The 17,202-nt window shown below is 54.8% G+C and overlaps 2 protein-coding genes across 17 annotated transcripts in view; one reads left to right on the forward strand and one right to left on the reverse strand.

Annotated features, from left to right (window-relative positions):
• Crb2 (crumbs cell polarity complex component 2) overlaps nt 1-11,303 on the forward strand; it is a 22,964-nt gene extending 11,661 nt beyond the window's left edge. Inside the window, exons 5-13 of the mRNA XM_031370081.1 lie at nt 387-572; nt 824-937; nt 3,234-4,091; nt 4,181-4,689; nt 5,138-5,303; nt 6,194-6,962; nt 7,413-7,529; nt 8,216-8,342; nt 9,512-11,303. Of these exons, the coding sequence (XP_031225941.1) occupies nt 387-572; nt 824-937; nt 3,234-4,091; nt 4,181-4,689; nt 5,138-5,303; nt 6,194-6,962; nt 7,413-7,529; nt 8,216-8,342; nt 9,512-9,736 (3,071 nt within the window). The 3' untranslated portion in view covers nt 9,737-11,303. The remainder of the gene's footprint in view (nt 1-386; nt 573-823; nt 938-3,233; nt 4,092-4,180; nt 4,690-5,137; nt 5,304-6,193; nt 6,963-7,412; nt 7,530-8,215; nt 8,343-9,511) is intronic.
• An 820-nt stretch (nt 11,304-12,123) lies between these two features.
• Dennd1a (DENN domain containing 1A) overlaps nt 12,124-17,202 on the reverse strand; it is a 486,221-nt gene continuing 481,142 nt past the window's right edge. For 15 of the 16 annotated variants that reach the window (XM_031370090.1, XM_031370085.1, XM_031370082.1 and 12 more), the window contains 2 exons: nt 15,205-15,463; nt 12,128-14,389 (listed from right to left, as the gene is read on the reverse strand). In XM_031370090.1, coding sequence (XP_031225950.1) covers nt 13,175-14,389; nt 15,205-15,463 — 1,474 coding nt within the window. In that variant the 3' untranslated portion in view covers nt 12,128-13,174. Of the gene's footprint in view, nt 14,390-15,204; nt 15,464-17,202 lie in introns of all 16 variants that reach the window. The other variant, XM_031370095.1, reaches the window with a different exon arrangement.

A 17,202-nucleotide genomic window follows, 5' to 3' on the forward strand; every position in this document is an offset into this window, starting at 1 on the left:
AGAGAGAGAGAGAGAGAGAGAGAGAGAGAGAGCGAGCGAGCAGAGAGAAAGATGCAAAGCTGTGTGCATGTGTGAGTGCAGTCTCGGCCCTCTGAGACATGCAACCTACTTGTGTGAGTCACAGTTTCCTGATTTGCAAACAGGGTTGCTAACAGCACCTGCCCCTTGGGTTGCAGTGAGAAGTGGCGATGTACCTGGCACACAAGAAGAGTGTCTGAATATTAGTATATAGAATTCGTAGCAATTGGTAGCTCTATTACTAGTCCCTATTGTCCCTCTGTCAGTATCTGCATCCTCATGTCTCTGTCCAGCCCTGGGTTGGCTTGGGTCATGGAGGGGAACTGCCTAGACACTTGTGTTTCCTGATGTCTTCATTTGCGGCCCAGGCTTCAGTGGAGAGCGGTGCGAAGTGGATGAGGACGAGTGTGCATCGGATCCCTGTCATAATGGGGGCCGGTGCTTGCAGCGCTCTGACCCGACCTTGTATGGGGGTGTTCAGCCCACCTTCCCAGGAGCCTTCAGCTTCAGCCACGCTGCAGGCTTCCTTTGCAGCTGTCCTTTGGGCTTTGTCGGTGAGTTACCTGCTGGAGAAGCACTCAACCAGGGTCTAGAACCCCCGAAGACGGATCCAGCCTGGCCAATAATACCCTGCCTAAGTCCATACCCTTCCTCTCTCTCTGGGTTTTGATCTCCCTAGTTGTAAAATGGACCCTTTTGGTTCTGGTGTGGCTCTGAGGGTGCAGGCAGCTGTCACAGATGAGCTTTTATTTTTATTTTTATTTTTATTTTTAATTTTTAAATTTTATTTTAAAATTTAATGCAGGGAATGACTGCAGCATGGATGTGGATGAGTGTGCCTCAGGGCCGTGCCTCAATGGAGGTAGCTGCCAGGACCTGCCCAATGGTTTCCAGTGCTACTGCCAAGATGGATACACAGGTGCTTGGCTGGGGTGGCTCTGGCATGGAGGTGATATGGGGTCCCTTTTGGCTGGATGTGGATTGATGCATACAGGAAATGAGGCTAAAGGTGGTTGTGGTGGCACAGGTGGCAGCTGGGGTGGGGTGCTGAGCCAGAACCCCAAATTTGTAAGTAGAAGGGGAGGAAGTGGTCAGTTTTAGTACAGTCAGGAGGGATGCATGGAGTGGGTGGTACCAAGGCTGCCAAGTGATCCTCTCTGCCTTGGGGAATGTTGGCTGGTAACTTCAGCCCTGTAAGTACTGAGTGTCTGTGAAGCCAGGGCCAGCTGAGGGGACAAGGGACTAACCCCGAAAGGGGCCTGGACTGGAGTCAGAACTGAGGCTCATATGGATGTCGGGTGGGTAGTTGGGGCTCTGAACTCTGCTATCAAATCAGAGAGGGACAGAGCCTCAGTCCAAGACAGAAGGAGGCAGCACTGTGCGCAGGTGCAGGCCTTCAGAAGGGCATGCTTTGGCTCTGGGGAACTGCGTCTGCTGTCAGCGGCAGACTTTCCCTCTCTAGTGTCCCTGCCCCCACTGGAATGTGGGTAGCACTCCTCCACATGCTGGCATTCCTGCCGAGCTCTTTTCCTTGCAGCTTTCTGGAGGCTAGTTCCTTTGCTTGGGCAAGGGGCTAGAGATACATTCCCTCTCTCCTGTCTTGGCCACTTAAACATATTGGGGCCTAATGCTCTCCCATGTTGGGTGGCCCATGCCCTATCCACTGTTCCTATTGCTTGAGTCCCTCCCTTCCACGTCCTCCCTCAGTGGCCCACTCCTCCGTAGTCTCACAAGGAAGGTTTTACCACCCTCATCTCATGGACATGGCAGTGAAGCCTGGGAGGGGTGTCATAAACAGTGTCTGTGGGAAACTAGATGCTTCCAGTTAAATAAACAGCGAGTGACAGGGAGGGGGAGCTCTGAGTTCAGAGTCCTGGAGGCAGAGAGCCCAGCCTCCTTTGAGACACCAGAAGGTTCTGGACTAGAGAGTCAGCCTGGCATTCCTGAGTTGGCTCAGAAGAAGGCAGGCAGGCCAGACTGGGAGCTCTGTTCCCAAGCCTTGGTGCATCTGTAGGTGGCGATGGGGCCATGGGTGCTGGGCCCTTTTCTGGGGAGTCTGTGGCTCCTGGCAGGTAGGAGGACTGGGGCCTCTCAAAAGAAGACTTTACAGTGGGTGCCTGGTGATTGTGAGGAGGAAGGTCTAGGTGTGTGGGCTGACCTATCCTCACAGACTCCTCCGGGCCTGGGTCTATACCGCTGAGATGTGGGGTGAGGATGGCCTCCGGTTGTGTTGTGGAGGCTCTGGCTGAGCTGTGCTTGCTCTTCGGCCTTTTGATTGTGAAAGGGAAGATGGGCTGGCACTTTCCCAGGCAGTGTCCTTGGGCAGACCCCAGGGTAGAGGGACTGAGGAGTGAGCCCTGGGGTGCTCAGTATGCTCCAGGTGTATCGCCATGGCTGTTCCATGTCTATAAAGGCTCTGCCAAGCCCTTTCACTGGATACCAAGGAGAGATTCAGGCTCCAGGGTGAAACTACAGCTGAGTAAACATATTTTCAATACAGGCTTCTGGGAAGCCCTTTCTGAGTAGTGGTGGGTTTGGGTCTTTGAGCCGATCTGGCAGCCATCAGGTCAGCTACCTTTAGAAGTCCCTCTCCACCCATCTCCAGACAAACCAGAGGTCTCTTTCCAAGGTTGTCATCTGGCTATACTCCTTTGCTGCATATGACCCAGCCACTCACCTGCAAACCCTCTCTATGAGGGAGAGCTTGAACCCTCTGTGGGCTATGCAGGATGAGGAGGAATTTGAAAATAGTAAGGGAACTTGAGGCATGACTTTACAGGAAATACTTAGAATAATAGCAAGTTCAAGGCTTTCAGCAGAAAGCCTTCAGGAGAGGTTGAAGCTTGAGAGCCTGGTAGGCCTAGCCTATGACAGTCTTGAATACCAAGGTGAGTGGCTGGGTCATATGCAACAAAGGTGTATAGCCAGGTGACACCTTGGAAAGAGATCCCTGGTTACTCTAGGGATAGGTGGGGAGGCTGTCAGGTCTGGCAAAGCAAGAGGCATGGGGTGGAAGAAGAGGTGGAGCCAGGGACTGCTTCTCCAAGTCAGACCCACAGGGCATGGAGAGTTATCAGACATGGCCAGGAAAGGGAACCCTGGGGGACCTGGTATGTAGGTGCCGAGGTCAGCATCACCATGAGGCATGCGAGTTCTGGTTGGAGACTGTGTCTCTGGCATGATGTACTGACCCTTGGCTGATCTCTCCCCTTTAGGCCTGACATGTCAAGAAGATATGGATGAATGCCAGTCAGAGCCATGCCTGCATGGTGGAACCTGCAGCGACACTGTAGCAAGCTACATCTGCCAGTGCCCCGAGGCCTGGGGTGGACACGACTGTTCTGTGCAGCTCACAGGCTGCCAGGGCCACACCTGCCCACTGGTTGCCACCTGCATCCCAACCTTCAAGTCTGGCCTCCACAGTTATTTCTGCCGCTGCCCACCTGGGACCTATGGGCCTTTCTGTAGCCAGAATACTACCTTCTCGGTTGTGTCTGGGAGTTCTGTGTGGGGACTGGTGCCAGCTGGTGCCTCCCTGGGTCTGGCACTGAGATTTCGTACCACGTTGCTTGCTGGAGCCCTAGCTACTCTCAAGGACACTTGGGACAGCTTGGAGCTGGTTCTGGTAGGGGCCGTGCTCCGAGCCACACTCTGGAGACATAGCACAGCTGTACTTGTCCTTACACTGCCTGACCTATCCTTAAATGATGGGCATTGGCACCAGGTAGAAGTGGCGTTCCGCCTGGGAACCCTGGAGCTGCGGCTCTGGCACGAGGGCTGCCCTGGCCAGCTCTGTGTGGCCTCTGGTCCTGTGGCCTCAGTGGCCTCTGGGCCTCCAGGGCCCTACTCCATCCATCTGGGTGGTGGGGCCTTTGCAGGCTGCTTCCAGGATGTGCATGTGGAAGGGCACCATCTGCTGCCTGAGGAGCTCAATGGAAATGTGCTCCTGGGTTGTGAGCGCAGGGAGCCTTGCCAGCCTCTGCCCTGTGCTCACGGAGGGGCCTGCGTGGACCTGTGGACTCATTTCCGCTGCGACTGCCCAAGACCTTACCATGGGCCCACATGCACTGATGGTGAGCGGTTAGCAGGTGGGGAGGTAGCATTAATGCCAGGGGGGCCCCTAAGCCTGCTGGCCTCACCCCAGTACTATTTCTCCCTGCAGAGGTTCCTGCTGCCACCTTCGGCTTGGGTGGCGCCATGAGCTCAACCTCCTTCCTACTCCACCAGCTGCTAGGCCCAAACCTCACTGTGTCCTTTTTCCTCCGCACCCGTGAGCCTGCTGGCCTGTTGCTTCAGTTTGCCAATGATTCCATTGCTAGCCTAACTGTGTCCCTGAGTGAGGGCCAGATCCGGACTGAAGTGCTGGGTCATCCTGCTGTGACCCTCCCTGGGCGCTGGGATGATGGACTCCCTCACTTGGTGATGCTCAGCTTTGGGCCTGACCAGCTGCAGGACCTGGGCCAGCGGCTGTATGTGGGTGGGAGGTTCTACCCTGAAGACACCCAGCCCTGGGGTGGGCCCTTCCGAGGCTGTCTCCAGGACCTACGACTCAATGGCATCCACCTCTCCTTCTTCCCTTCCCCGATGGAGAACTCAAGTTGGCCCAGTGAACTGGAAGCTGATCAGTTCTCCAACCTTACCCAGGGCTGTGTCTCTGAGGACATGTGCAATGTGAGTGCCTGGGTCCTGAGCTAGGGTCTGTGCTATGACATAGGGCAAGCTGAGGCTCAAGACAGCTACATGAGCTGCACACATTCCTGTCACCAGAGTGGCAGACGGGAGTGCCCCATCTCCTCCCTGTCCCGTTGTTCTTTCCTTCCCATGGCCCCCTTTGTATCAGTCTCAGATGACATTCTGACCTAGACAGATGATGGGCCTCAGCTTTTCTATAGCTGCTGTTTGGAGGAAAGAGGCATGGGGTGCATCAGCTGGAATAACCTAATACAAGCTGGCCTCTTTAGTGGCTGGGCCCTCAGGCGAGTGGCTTCACCTCTCTGGGCCTACTATCTCATCTGCAATGTCAGGGCGATGACAGTTCCCCTTGGCTCTGTGATGAGGTGGTTTTGGGGGTGGGCTGCTGCTTTCGTGAGTGCTCACTGGTGTCCTGACTCTTCCATAGCCCAATCCCTGTTTCAATGGTGGAACATGCCACGTCACCTGGAATGATTTCTACTGCACCTGCTCCGACAACTTCACAGGGCCCACCTGTGCCCAGGAGCGATGGTGCCCCAGGCAGCCGTGCCTGCCGCCTGCCACCTGTGAGGAGGTTCCAGATGGCTTTGTGTGTGAGTTTGTGTCCTGGGTGCTAGGTACCAAAGATGGTTAGAGAGCCCTTAGGGTTTATGGGATGTTGGGCAGTGGACCAGGAATGCCAACAGCCCCGGTATGGTGGGTCACTCAATGCATTCTGAGAAACACTCTTAGGGGAGGTGAGCATATGCTGGGGTTTCCAAGGCAACTTCAGGTGAGCCTTGGGAGAAGAGGACTGGGAAGGGATATGAGGCATGGGTGAGGTTTTAAAGTTCCCTTGGGCAGCTGAAACACAAGATTACGAAAAGTGCTGCAGAAGATGGGTTTTGAAGCCTGTCAAGCAGCTCAGAGACCAAGGGGTCTCACGTTGCTCAGGCTAGCCCTGAACTCACCATGTAGCAAAGGGTGATCTTGATCTGAACTTGTGATTCTCCCGCCTCAACTTCCCCAGTTAAGGGATTATGGATATGGACCCCCTACTTCCAATTTGTTGGGTGCTAGGGATGGAACCCAAAGCGTCCTACAAGCTAGGCAGTCTACCAACTGAGCCACACGGCCAGCCTTACAAAGGGTGCGGAGAAGGATGTGATTGGCTCTGCACCTGTGCAGTGAAGAGCGAGCCTCCTACAGGGAGGAAGGGAGCAGGCTAGATTTATGAGGAGTTAATATTATTGATATGTCTAGGGCCTTCAGGGCAGCGGGTATTGTGGTCCCCTTAGGATTACCCTGGAACTGATTCCCTCCAGAAGGAGAATGCATAAGGGGTAGAAGAGGGAGCTGCAGTTTCTGAGATCAGGTGACAGGTGGGTGACTGCCCTGGTCAATAGTTGTGGATTGTGGACCCTATCACCTGAATGCCTGGGGACGGGATGGTGTAGGAGATGGCCGGCAGGTCATTTCCCAGCGGCTCTAATTCTCTCTGTAGGTGTGGCCGAGGCCACGTTCCGCGAGGGCCCTCCTGCTGTGTTCACAGGCCACAACGTGTCCTCTTCGCTCAGCGAGCTCACCCTGGCCTTCCGCACGCGCGACCCCGAGGCTGGGCTGCTGCGCGCCGCCTCCGCCGCGGGCGCCCACTCCAGTATCTTGCTGGCGGTGCGCAACGGCTCGCTGGCAGTAGATGTGGCGGGCTCAGTGCTGCCCGCGCCGGAGCCGCGCGTGGCCGACGGCGCCTGGCATCGCGTGCGCCTAGCCCGGGAGTTCCCACGGGCCGCTGCCTCGCGCTGGCTGCTGTGGCTGGACGGCGCGGCGACAGCCGTGACTTTGAACGGCTTGGGCGGCGACCTGGGCTTCCTGCAGGGCCCGGGTGCCGTGCCTCTGTTACTGGCTGAGAACTTCACGGGCTGCCTGGGCCGCGTGGCGCTCGGCGGCCTCCCGTTACCCTTGGCGCCACCGCGGTCCGACGCGATGTCTGGGGCGCGCGAGTACTTCGTGGTCTGGCCCGGGTCTCCGGCCGTGAACCTCGGCTGCCGTGGCGGGCCCGTATGCTCGCCCTCGCCCTGTCTGCACGGCGGCGCCTGCCGCGACCTCTTCGACGTCTTCGCTTGCTCCTGCGGTCCGGCCTGGGAAGGACCCCGCTGCGAGGTCCGGGCTGATCCATGTCGTTCGTCGCCCTGTGTCCGGGGCCAATGCCATGCGCGCCCGGACGGCCGCTTCGAGTGTCGCTGCCCTCCGGGCTTCTCTGGCCCGCGCTGCAGGTGCGGGTGGCAAGGGGACCTGACCTGGGGACAGCTGTGGCAGCGAGTAGAGCTGACTGCTGATTTACCAATGAGAGTTTGGAGGGAATACGTTCTGGGTAGCTAGTTCAGTTTGGTGCCCATAAAGATAAAATACAGGTTATAATACTCAGCAAAATTTGAATTTCAGGACGACATTGTGGTTTGGGGAGAATTAGGAGGGCAGAACTAATCAGGGAGTTTGATTTTGGAGCTTTGCAGCAAGCTGCCTTAAGGATGTTTCCCCAATTTCCTTCTGGGTCCAAAGCTGTCTAGCCCTGGTCTAGCTCTTCTCAAGTTTAGGAACTGTTTTGCACTGCCCTTTAATTTCATTCAGCACGTATCAAAGGCCTCAGCTCTTGTGGGGTTGGGGGAAGCGGCAGAATGACAGCCTCGCTCCCGGCACCTCACTGGACTTGCATTTCTCTGTAGGTTGCCTGTTCCGCCTCAGGGATGTACCCTCAACTCCACCTGCAAGGATGGCACCCCTTGTGAGGGTGGCCCCTTAGGCACCAACTGCAGTTGCCAAGAAGGTCTTGCTGGTCTCAGGTGGGTCTGGAAACCTCCTGGGATGTTGACTGGGAGCTTGTCCTTAGATTCCCAGCCTGGGCAAGGCAAATGAGGTCCTCCTTGTCCTGTTTCTCATTGACTTCAGTACCAGATGATCCACCAGTGTCTTTGGTTCTTCTGGGACTTCCAAGATCTTTATTTGTTAGGCAGATACCAGCTGGGCAGTAATTGTCACCCAGTTAGTTTCTTTCTTTCTTTGTCTGTTTTTTAAGGCAGGGTTTCACTATGTAGCTGGCTGTCCTTGTAACTTAATCTATAGACCAGGCTGGCCTCAAACTCAGAGATTCACCTGCCTCTGCCTTCCAAGTGCTGGGATTAAAGGTGTGCGCCACCACTGCCAGCACACCCAGTTTCTCAAAGCCCTTTGGTCCTCAATGGACATGGCCAAAATGCAAGTTGTAGGCCCCTAGGAGATGTTAGTCAGCATCCCTGTGCAACATTACCCTCTCATGGAGAAGAAGCCTTCTCAGCCATGAACACTGGGCCCAAGGGGAGTGGGTAGGAGGTGGAAATCACCTTCAGCTCTGGTCACCTGTTGAGGCTGAACCAAGCAGGAACAGTGAGTGGCTGGATAAACTTTGATTCTGGAGGCGGGGAACAGGTAGGGGAATGGGAGGCAGCTGTGGGTGGGAGGACTTTGCCTTCTCAGCTGCTGTCTCTTCCAGATGTCAGAGTCTCGACCAACCCTGTGAAGCCAGTCCCTGCTTGAATGGGGGCACCTGCCGGGTGGCCAGTGGCATATTTGAATGTACTTGCAGTGCAGGATTCTCTGGCCAGTTCTGTGAAGTGGTGGTGAGTGGTATCCAAGGCTGGGCGGCTAGACCTCTGTAGATCTTAGCAAGAGGCCAGTGGGCAGGGAGGACTTGTGGCCCTGTGGCCTTGACAGTGGACAGGCTTTGATGAGGGTGTGGAAGGATACTCAGGCCCTTTCTAGTGCCCCAGGTAGGAGTTATTTTCACCTTAGGGAGAGCAGTCTGGAGCTTCCCAGTGGTGTCTAGGGTAGTAGCAGTGGATATAGGTTGGGGTCTTCGAAGAGTACTCTGGGACTGGCTTCTGAGACTACAGGAACATAGAGTCTGTTGTCAGTCTCCTTGGGTTCCAGAGCCTAGTTTCTGAAGCAGATCAGGCTCGGGCAATATAGGTATCCCTCACCCCAAGGAGGCTCAGCTGACAGAGGTCTGGGTCCTGTGGGGACCAGCACAGAGCTTTGGAGAGGCTCTGAGCCCATAGTGGGTACTTTCATAGTGTTATGAAAGGACAGTCTGGGGAGGCTCCTGATAGGCTGGCCTAAACAAGGAGTCCCCTTTGCTTCTGGGAAGAGTTTCTGTCAAGGTGAACTTTATAGCCTTTGCCTCTTCACCTTCCCACTATACACCCCCCCACACACACACACACCAGGGGGAGGAAATGGCTTTCTTTCCTGCTGAAGTGCTAGAGAGATGAAGGTGTGAACTTTATAGCTTTGGGGCCCCCTTCTTCAGGGCTGAATGCTTGGATTGGGTTAGCAAGTGACAGAGTCGGGTAAAAAGGCTGGTAAGTGGGGGATCACTATGGTCTGCACTACTGAGGTTCTCATTCTGGGACTTGGAATCTTTACTGGGGGCACCATGGGACTCGGACTGGAAATGGAGAAATGCTGCCCTCACTCCCAAACCAGGCTGTCAGAGCAACCCCTCGCAGGCAGGCAGGCAGGCAGACCATAGTGAATTCTGTCTGTCCTTGTCATCAGTGGGCTCAGTTCATTCCAGCTGTGCTTTCTGTTCCTGCTTCACTTCAGCTGACTGTTGTTGAATTCTGTGACGCCCCCCACAGGCACTCTTGGAATGTCCACTGTCTATCCTCCTAGCCAGGCTATGCAACACTCCCTAGCATCGGCTTCTTTGCTTGGACATCCCAGGGGCTGTCTCTCTCATTAACTCTGGGGTGCTTCTCTGAGTTTTCTTGTCTTCCATCTATTGCAGAAAACCCTGCCTCTGCCTCTGCCGTTCCCACTGCTGGAGGTAGCAGTGCCCGCAGCCTGTGCCTGCCTCCTCCTTCTCCTCCTGGGCCTCCTCTCAGGAATCCTGGCTGCCAGAAAGCGCCGCCAGTCTGAGGGCACTTACAGCCCAAGTCAGCAGGAGGTAGCTGGGGCTCGACTGGAGATGGACAGTGTCCTCAAGGTGCCACCAGAGGAGAGACTTATCTAGGCTTGCCTGGCTGCTGGTGCCATGTCCTGAAGGTCCTAAAGGGTCACTGCAGGACTTCTACCTGGAGAGCCAAGGAGATTGTTTCCAGAGCTGGGACATCCACAGGATGTGCCCCCATGGTTGGCAGCCCTTGCCCGGCAGCCCTTGCCCTGTCCACTGTGGACTCAGGAAATGGGCAACAACTCAGGGAAGCAGAGGCGGCTGTGACAGTGTGTACTTCTCTGACCTGCTGGGCTGTACACAGGGCACATGCGGGTGCCCATAGTGTGACAGGGTGCTTGTGTGTGTGTGTGTATGTGTGTGTGTGTGTGTGCGTGTGCATGTGCATCTTTCTGTCTGTCTGGGGAAGAGGAGGAAAGAGAGCAGAGGAGAGGGAGAATGAGAATACACATAGGGATGTGTTGGTCTGTAGATTGTAATGTGTTATGACTGTGGTAAGGGCTTCAAGTCTGGGGACAACCCAGATGGATACCTCTGAGACAGGAGCAGCCCAAGGCTGCACATTCTCTAGCACTGGACAGACCAGAGCTTACCCAAGCACCTAGACTTTGGTCTTGGCATCTTGTTCAACCTCCAAGGACAGCCCTTATCCGGGAGAAGCTGGGAAGTGGAGGAGTTTCCTTGGTCTCCAGAACAGAAGTCCTTTGGGCAGATCTGACCAACAGTGTCATGGCCATGTCTGTGGGGCAGGTCTGTAGGAACCAAGGAGCAGCTGCCCTGGGCTATCCTGCCTTCGGTCGGCATCTGCTGGAGTGGAGCAACCAACCTGTCTGCCTACCTCATATCACATGGCTATTCTGAGGATCCGAGAGATAAACAGGCAGAAAACTCCAGTCTGATGGAAAGAACTGGCTGCCCTAGGGTGTTGGAAAGTGTCTCACCTGCCTAGAGTTGAAAAGCTTTCTTGGGACCCTGGCAAGGAGACCAGAGGGGAGGAAGGTGCCATTGTCTTCTGTCCCTGGCCCCTGCAAACTCACCATCTTGTGGTTCTCTGGCACAGGCTGCTCCTTTGCCTGCAGCTCTGTTGCCAAGGAAGGCCTCCGCTGTGTGCTAGACAACAGTGCTCAGCACGGACATCAGGCAGCTTCTGCACTGCTGAGCGCCAGGCTGCAGGAGCTCATTCCATCCCGTGGATACTCAGTGTGCTTGACTTGTGACAGCCTCTTCCCCAGGGCCTCCCTTGAACTTCCCAGAGGCCTCTGACTTGAAGAAGTGTCCTTTGTCCTCCTTGTTTACCAGGCAGTGCCTCCTTACTGAAGTTTCCATGTGCAAATGCCAGGTGACTTTTACTCAAGGAAGCTGGGTGTTTCCAGGTTTCAGCGGCCTCTAAAGGCACAGACTTGGGGCACCAGGGGCTCAGTAGAAGCTCTGATGTGAGACCCTCCAAGGTCTAAGCTAGGAGGCCTACTTGATTCTTACCCTGTAGTGGTGGGGCCACTTTGCCCTCAGCTGTCTGCATGTCCCCTGGGAGAGGGGAGAGGAAACAGGTTCTTGGGTGAACTGCTGCAATTGCCTGCTCCTAAGATGTTTCCTGTAGAACGCCAATGTATGAAACATTCCAATTCCACGTGTCACCAGTGTGGCCTACACAAGTACTCACTTGGGGTAGCTGCTCTTCTTGCTGAGACACAGGGGAGGGGTGGAACTTGTTCCTTCGGGTAGTCCTGCCCACCTGCGCATTATGATTCCCTCACTGGGAGGGACGGAGTAAGTGGCTCTGAGCTTCAAGCGTGCATAGGCTGGAGTACGGTGGCCTCTACTTCTGCAGGATGGCTGGTGGAAGTGGCAAAGTGCCTGCTCAGGCTGCCTATCCCCCAGAGCTCCTTGAAGGACTCAGGACTACAGCCCTTTCCCCAATTTCATTGACCACATATAGAGTTCTTTGTTGGGATTGCAAATTCTACCCAGTGAAATGGACAGATGACAACAAACATGTGCCCCAGTGGACCACAGGTGTGTGCCTTCCTGGGCTGCCCGACACCTGTCACCCTACTGGCCCACTGGGCTGGGGCGCTGCCTCATCTTGGGTGAAGCCCGGAATTTGCTGGGGTGGAGGAAGTGGAGCGGAGACCTGTCCTAGAACACCAGAATGCCAGAAGGCTTCCCATGACCCAGCGAGACTCCATTCCCCAACAGCTGAGCACATCCCCAAGACAGAGCCCCGGGAAGGGCTGCATTTCTGGCCTAGGCCTCAGGGACCCCAAAACAACCTCTCAGACACAGAGAGGGTCCCTAAAGTGACAGGGACCTCTGATGACCCCACCCTCTTGTTCCCAACCCCCAGAAACCCTGGGGGTAGGCTGTCTGACCATTTACACATAGGAAATGAGAAATCAGGTCAAATGTGCACAATTTCCTGCATGTCTCTGATGGATGTTTTCTTAGACTGTGTTTTACCTTGGTTTATTGAAAGGAATCAATTTTCAAGACTCATCAAATCAATAAGGTAAAAAGGAAAAGTAAGATCAAAGAAACAATAACAAAACATTTCATTATAACTTTGGTGACTTGGGCTCAGGAATTTCTGCGCTGTCAGAAGCTGGAGAGAGTGGGGAGGGCCAGCTTCCAGGGCCCCACTTGCCCAGGCTTAGAGGCCACATGTTTCTTCACTCCATGGGGGAACCTGGGGAGCCCTGGGGGCCCCACCTGGTCCTGACCCAGGAGCTCAAACAGCTGTGCCTCCCCCTTTGTCTGGGGCAGGAAGCTTGTCCTTTGAGCTGGAATCTGGGTCACTGTTGCCCAGCTCTGCCCATAAAGCTCCAAGTGGCAGGAGGCTGAGCCTGAGCTTTGATTGACATGAAAGCGCAGAGGTATGAGGGTGGCAGAGAGCTGAGGGCAGCTCCTAAGACTCAGATTTGGGGGTTCTCTTATAAATTAGAGTTGCTGGTGTTCCCAACCTCTGGAGAGCTGGCTGGGGCTGGGTTTGCTGACTATTAAGCCTCCAGACCCCTGGCCCTTCAGGAACAACTCAAGTGTGGTGGTTAGGTGAAGACTCAGGAAAGAGTATATTGCTAGAGAGGTTTGGAGATGACCACCAGGGAGAAATGCCAGCCCAGGAGTGGTCCTCATTTCAGCCCCCCAACACCTGTGTCCATCAAAGATGTGCTTACATGGGGTGTTACTGACATCTGCCCTCTGGGGTAGGGCCCAGTAAAGGAGGAGAGCTGGGCTTGAGAGCAGACTTGAGCTTCTTGACTCCTCTTGGGCTATTGGGAGGTAAGGTGGTAGGATACGGCTGGCCCAATCGACATATAGTGCAAAACCCACACAGGGTGCTGAGGGTGGTGGCAGGCAGCTCTTCTGGGATAGTCATTCCCAGGGCCAGACCTCAGAGATGGGCTGTGGAGGAGAGGGGGCAGAGAGTCCCTTTGCCCCAGTGAAACCTGGCAGAAATGGGACATTTGGGAGGCACAGTACTGGACAGTGGCATAGGCCTGCTCACTCGAAGGTTTCCCACTGCCTGCGGAGCTGCTCCACGGAGGTGGAGGCTGGGGCCAGGGCTGGGGCTGGGTTTGGGCTCACATCTTGCTTGGTTTTTCGTAGCAAATCCTCAAAGGGGTCTCTGGCCTGTGCAGGAGCAGAGGGCTGCAGGGTTGGCTGTAGATTCTGGGGTGGTCTGGGAGGCAGCAATGGGGATTCACCAGGTCTCAGGGCCAACCCCTGCTTGGCCTCAGCAGCCCTGGCACTTGAGCGGGCCAGAGGTAATGTTCGGATCCTGGAGGGGGCAATGGCTGGAGGGCCAAGTGGCTGCAGTGGACTAGTGTGGACACCCATTGGGATCTGACCAAAGAGGTTGGGCATGGAGAGAGCAGAGAGGTTAGGCTGAGACCTGTGAGGGGCATAGAAGCTAGAACCAGACAATAGAATGCTAGGTGCATATGCTGGCCCCAAGGATGCTGGAGGGGTCCCAAAAGGCCTGGCTGGTGTAGAGCTCAGGGGCATGGTAGGTGGTACTACTGGCACAGATGGGACAAAGGGATTGAGTGGTGTCTGTGCAAAAGGGGTGGGTGTCACTGTTGGGGGGAAGCTAAGCTGGGGGGTGAATGGGGTGGCTGCACTGGGGGTAGCAGGATGGGATGGGATAGTGCTGTCTGTCCAGGCTGTGTTAAGTGGGTCCAGGAGAGCAAGCAGGGCATCGCTGCCTGTGCCTGCAGCTCCTGGGGCTGGACTGGGTGGTTGTAGAAGTTCTGTTGGACCTTGGGGGACAGCTCTGGGGAGCAGCCCTGACAAGAGGGCTGGGCTCAGAGCAGCTTGTCTTTCCCGGTCCATCTGTAGTGGCTCTGAAGAGAAGTCACCAAGTGGGCCACCAGCAGCCTGGAGCTTGGCTGGCCGGGCAGTGGGTGGTGGAGGCACGATGCCCAGCTCAGGGGTCTTTCTGCCTTGTGGCCTGGGAATGGTGATGCTGGCCGGAGTTGGGATGGGAGTCTCCTCCTTGATGCTGGGGCTAAGGATGCCCTCCTGGTTCTGGGGTGTGAGAGGCAGGGCTGGGGAAGTACCAAGCAGAGCTGAGGGCTTCTCAGGGGAGGTCATGAAGGGCTTGCTGGGGATGGCCATGTCGTCCTGACCCAGACTCCACAGCTTAGTATATGGATGAGCAAGCTTCAGAGCTGCAGCCATGCTAAGGCCCCTCTCACTTCTGCACAGGTCCAGCCTCTGTGGGGAAGGAGGGAGGAAGTGATGACCACTTATTGGCCCAGACAACCCTTCCTGCATGCCAAGCACATGGCTCCTGGGACTGGGAGGAGTGGCAGGTGCTCAGGTCACCTGCAGAGACCCAAGCCTATCTGGACTCCAAGCCCTACTGGGTCCCACAAAGGGAATGCAAAGGAATCTCCTGTCTTTTTACAAAAGCCTGTGCTTGCCAAGCAGTTTCAGGAAAATGTCTCCATCTATGGGCCACCTAACAATGGCTTAGGCCTTTTTGTTGTTCAGAGATTGTGGTGTCTTTGATTACCCTCAAAGGGACAAGTGTGGCTCTAGGCCTGGTTGAAGGCACAGGAGCCAGAGAAGAGATTGTATTTGAGTGCTGACCATGTCTGCCACTTGCAGGCCATTTGACCAGGGTGAGACTAGAGCTGCTTCATTCCTAGCAGGTGGGATAATCTATGAATCCCAGAGAGGGGAGCTGACTGATAGTCGTACTGGGAGAACCAATCCAGAACCCAGGAGTTTGATCCAAGGAGCCCTGGTGGGCCTGGTCAAGCCTTGCAGCAGCCGACTCTCAGATAAGAATGGAGAAAGGCAGACACCCCCTGCTGTGCTAGCATGATAGCTCCCCAAGATAGCTGGCAATACGGGTGTGCTGCTCGAAATGGAGTGGGGTTGGAGTATTGACTTAACACAGGGGAGGGGTGTGTGTGTATGGGGTGTGATACCCTGTCTCCCTGATCCCTTCCACTGTGACTGGGAGGACCTACCTCATCAGGAGGAGACACCCCATCAGCTACTGTACCCTACTCCCACCATACCTGGTAATCAAAGCTCCCTGGCTGTTCCCGCAAGTCTTTTGGGGCACGGAGATCCTCTAAGCTCTTGGCTTGGCCCAGAGGCTGCAGTGGTGCCTCCACGTCCAGGCAGCTGAAGACATCTTCTAGAAGGTCAATGCTGGCAGCTCGGTCAGGTAGAGCAGGGGTAGGTCCCCAGGGTTCCCGAACTGGCTGCTCTGGACTCTCGGTCTCATCACCTTCTGCGCTGTCTGATTCTTTCAATGTCCGGTATGGCTGTGGCCTAGGAGGAGACAAAGCCAGCTGGATTTTCTTCTAGGGAATCTGCGGGAGCAGCAAGTGGTCCTAGCCCCTGAGACACTAAGCCCCAAGACCAATGTTTTGTGGTTCTGCTGGGGCTGGATTGGGTTCTTTAGTACGACTGGTGCCTTGGATGGGATGCTCTGATTCTCACTTTCTCCGAGGAGATGGGTCTTAAGTGCCCTAGGGCATACAAACATACAAACCAGGTAGGAGTGGAGGGAGCACTGCAGGCAGACACATGCATTCCTTTGTCCCACCTGCTTCCTCAGTAGTGACCAACCTTAGCTTTAGAGTCAGGTGTAGAGCATGGCTAACCAGGAGCCCTAGCATCTCTAGGGAACTTGTAGGCCTTGGCTCGCACGACTTATGTCTGAGCCCTGGCTCCATCCGTTACCAGGTGGACCTGGGAGAGTCAGTTAACTTTTGTAGATCTCAGCTGCTCAGGTGGTGGTGTGACTCCATGAACAAGCACAGAGGGCACGCAGAGACTGGTGCAAACCAAGGACGGCATTGTGTTGTGTTATGCACACATCAAAACTTTTTGGGAGAGCTGGGTGTAAGTAACAGCTGGTTCCTTTTGCTTTACCACTGAGTCTTAGGGCATCACTGGTCTGTGGGGAGGCAGCACCCGCCCTGACCTCTGCTGATGGCATTGCTGGCCAGTGCAATGAATGCCTCCCTTTTAGGGTCAGTTGGCTGTGCACATGGTGCTGGTGAAGTGGATTGAGGGCTCCACCTGCTGGTCACAGCAGGCTGACACCAAAGGCCCACTGAAAGATTAGGAGGAAGTCCCAACTTCATTCATCAGACTTTTCTGTCTGGGACTTACACAGTACCTTACAGATGAGGACATGTAGACTCAGAGAAGTTAAGTATAACAATTCTGTGTGTCACGGCACCTAGCAAGCGGTGGAATGGAAGCAAAGTCCAAGGCTCTTAAAAGTCTTTGCCTCACTCTGAGCACAAAGGAAAGGACAAGGACGAGTCCTTACTCCTAAACACAAGGAAACAGTTGTTTTTTAACCCTTTTGTGTTATGAATTAGGATGGAACAGCTCCTTTTTAAACACACAGGAAGCCTGAACTTGCTCAGAGTACAGGCTAAGGAAATGAATTTTAACCATTGCTTAAATAATGAGACACTGGGAGCCCCCAGTGTCTCAGAGGTAGAATGGCCAGCATGTGAGGTCCTGGGTTCCATTCCTGACATCATAAAATTTGGGGAAAAATGTCAGTCAATCAATTAATTCAGAGGCCTGATGGGGTAAGGCTAGGGCAGAGTCAGTGGGAGTCTTCCAGGCAGGTTGCTTTTCTGGCAGGGTGAGTCGAGGCTGCCACTCAGATGAGCATATGTTGTTTCAACAGCTCTTTCTTACTAGTAATAGCTACATCAGTGGACCCATTAACACTGTGACAGCACAGACATTCCTGCTGAGAAAAGCAGATTCTTCAAACATTTAAAAGAAAAAGATCAAAGAGAGAATGAAATTATTGAAAAGGTGTGTGTGAAGCTCAGGGACCAGGGACTAACAGGGACAAAACCCTGCTATTGTCCCAGTGAGCTGGCAGCAGGAAACAAACAGGGGACAGAGCAGCCTTGACTTAGAAGGTCCAGGATGCAGCCATAGGGAGCAGATCTAAGGTTAGGGGTCAGAGAGTTGGGAGGGGCTGAGAGGTGCGGACACTGGAGGGAGACAAGGACCCCTGACTGGGAAGTGGC

This window comes from Mastomys coucha, unplaced genomic scaffold (assembly GCF_008632895.1).
Source record: "Mastomys coucha isolate ucsf_1 unplaced genomic scaffold, UCSF_Mcou_1 pScaffold15, whole genome shotgun sequence".
Taxonomy (NCBI): Eukaryota; Metazoa; Chordata; class Mammalia; order Rodentia; family Muridae; genus Mastomys; species Mastomys coucha.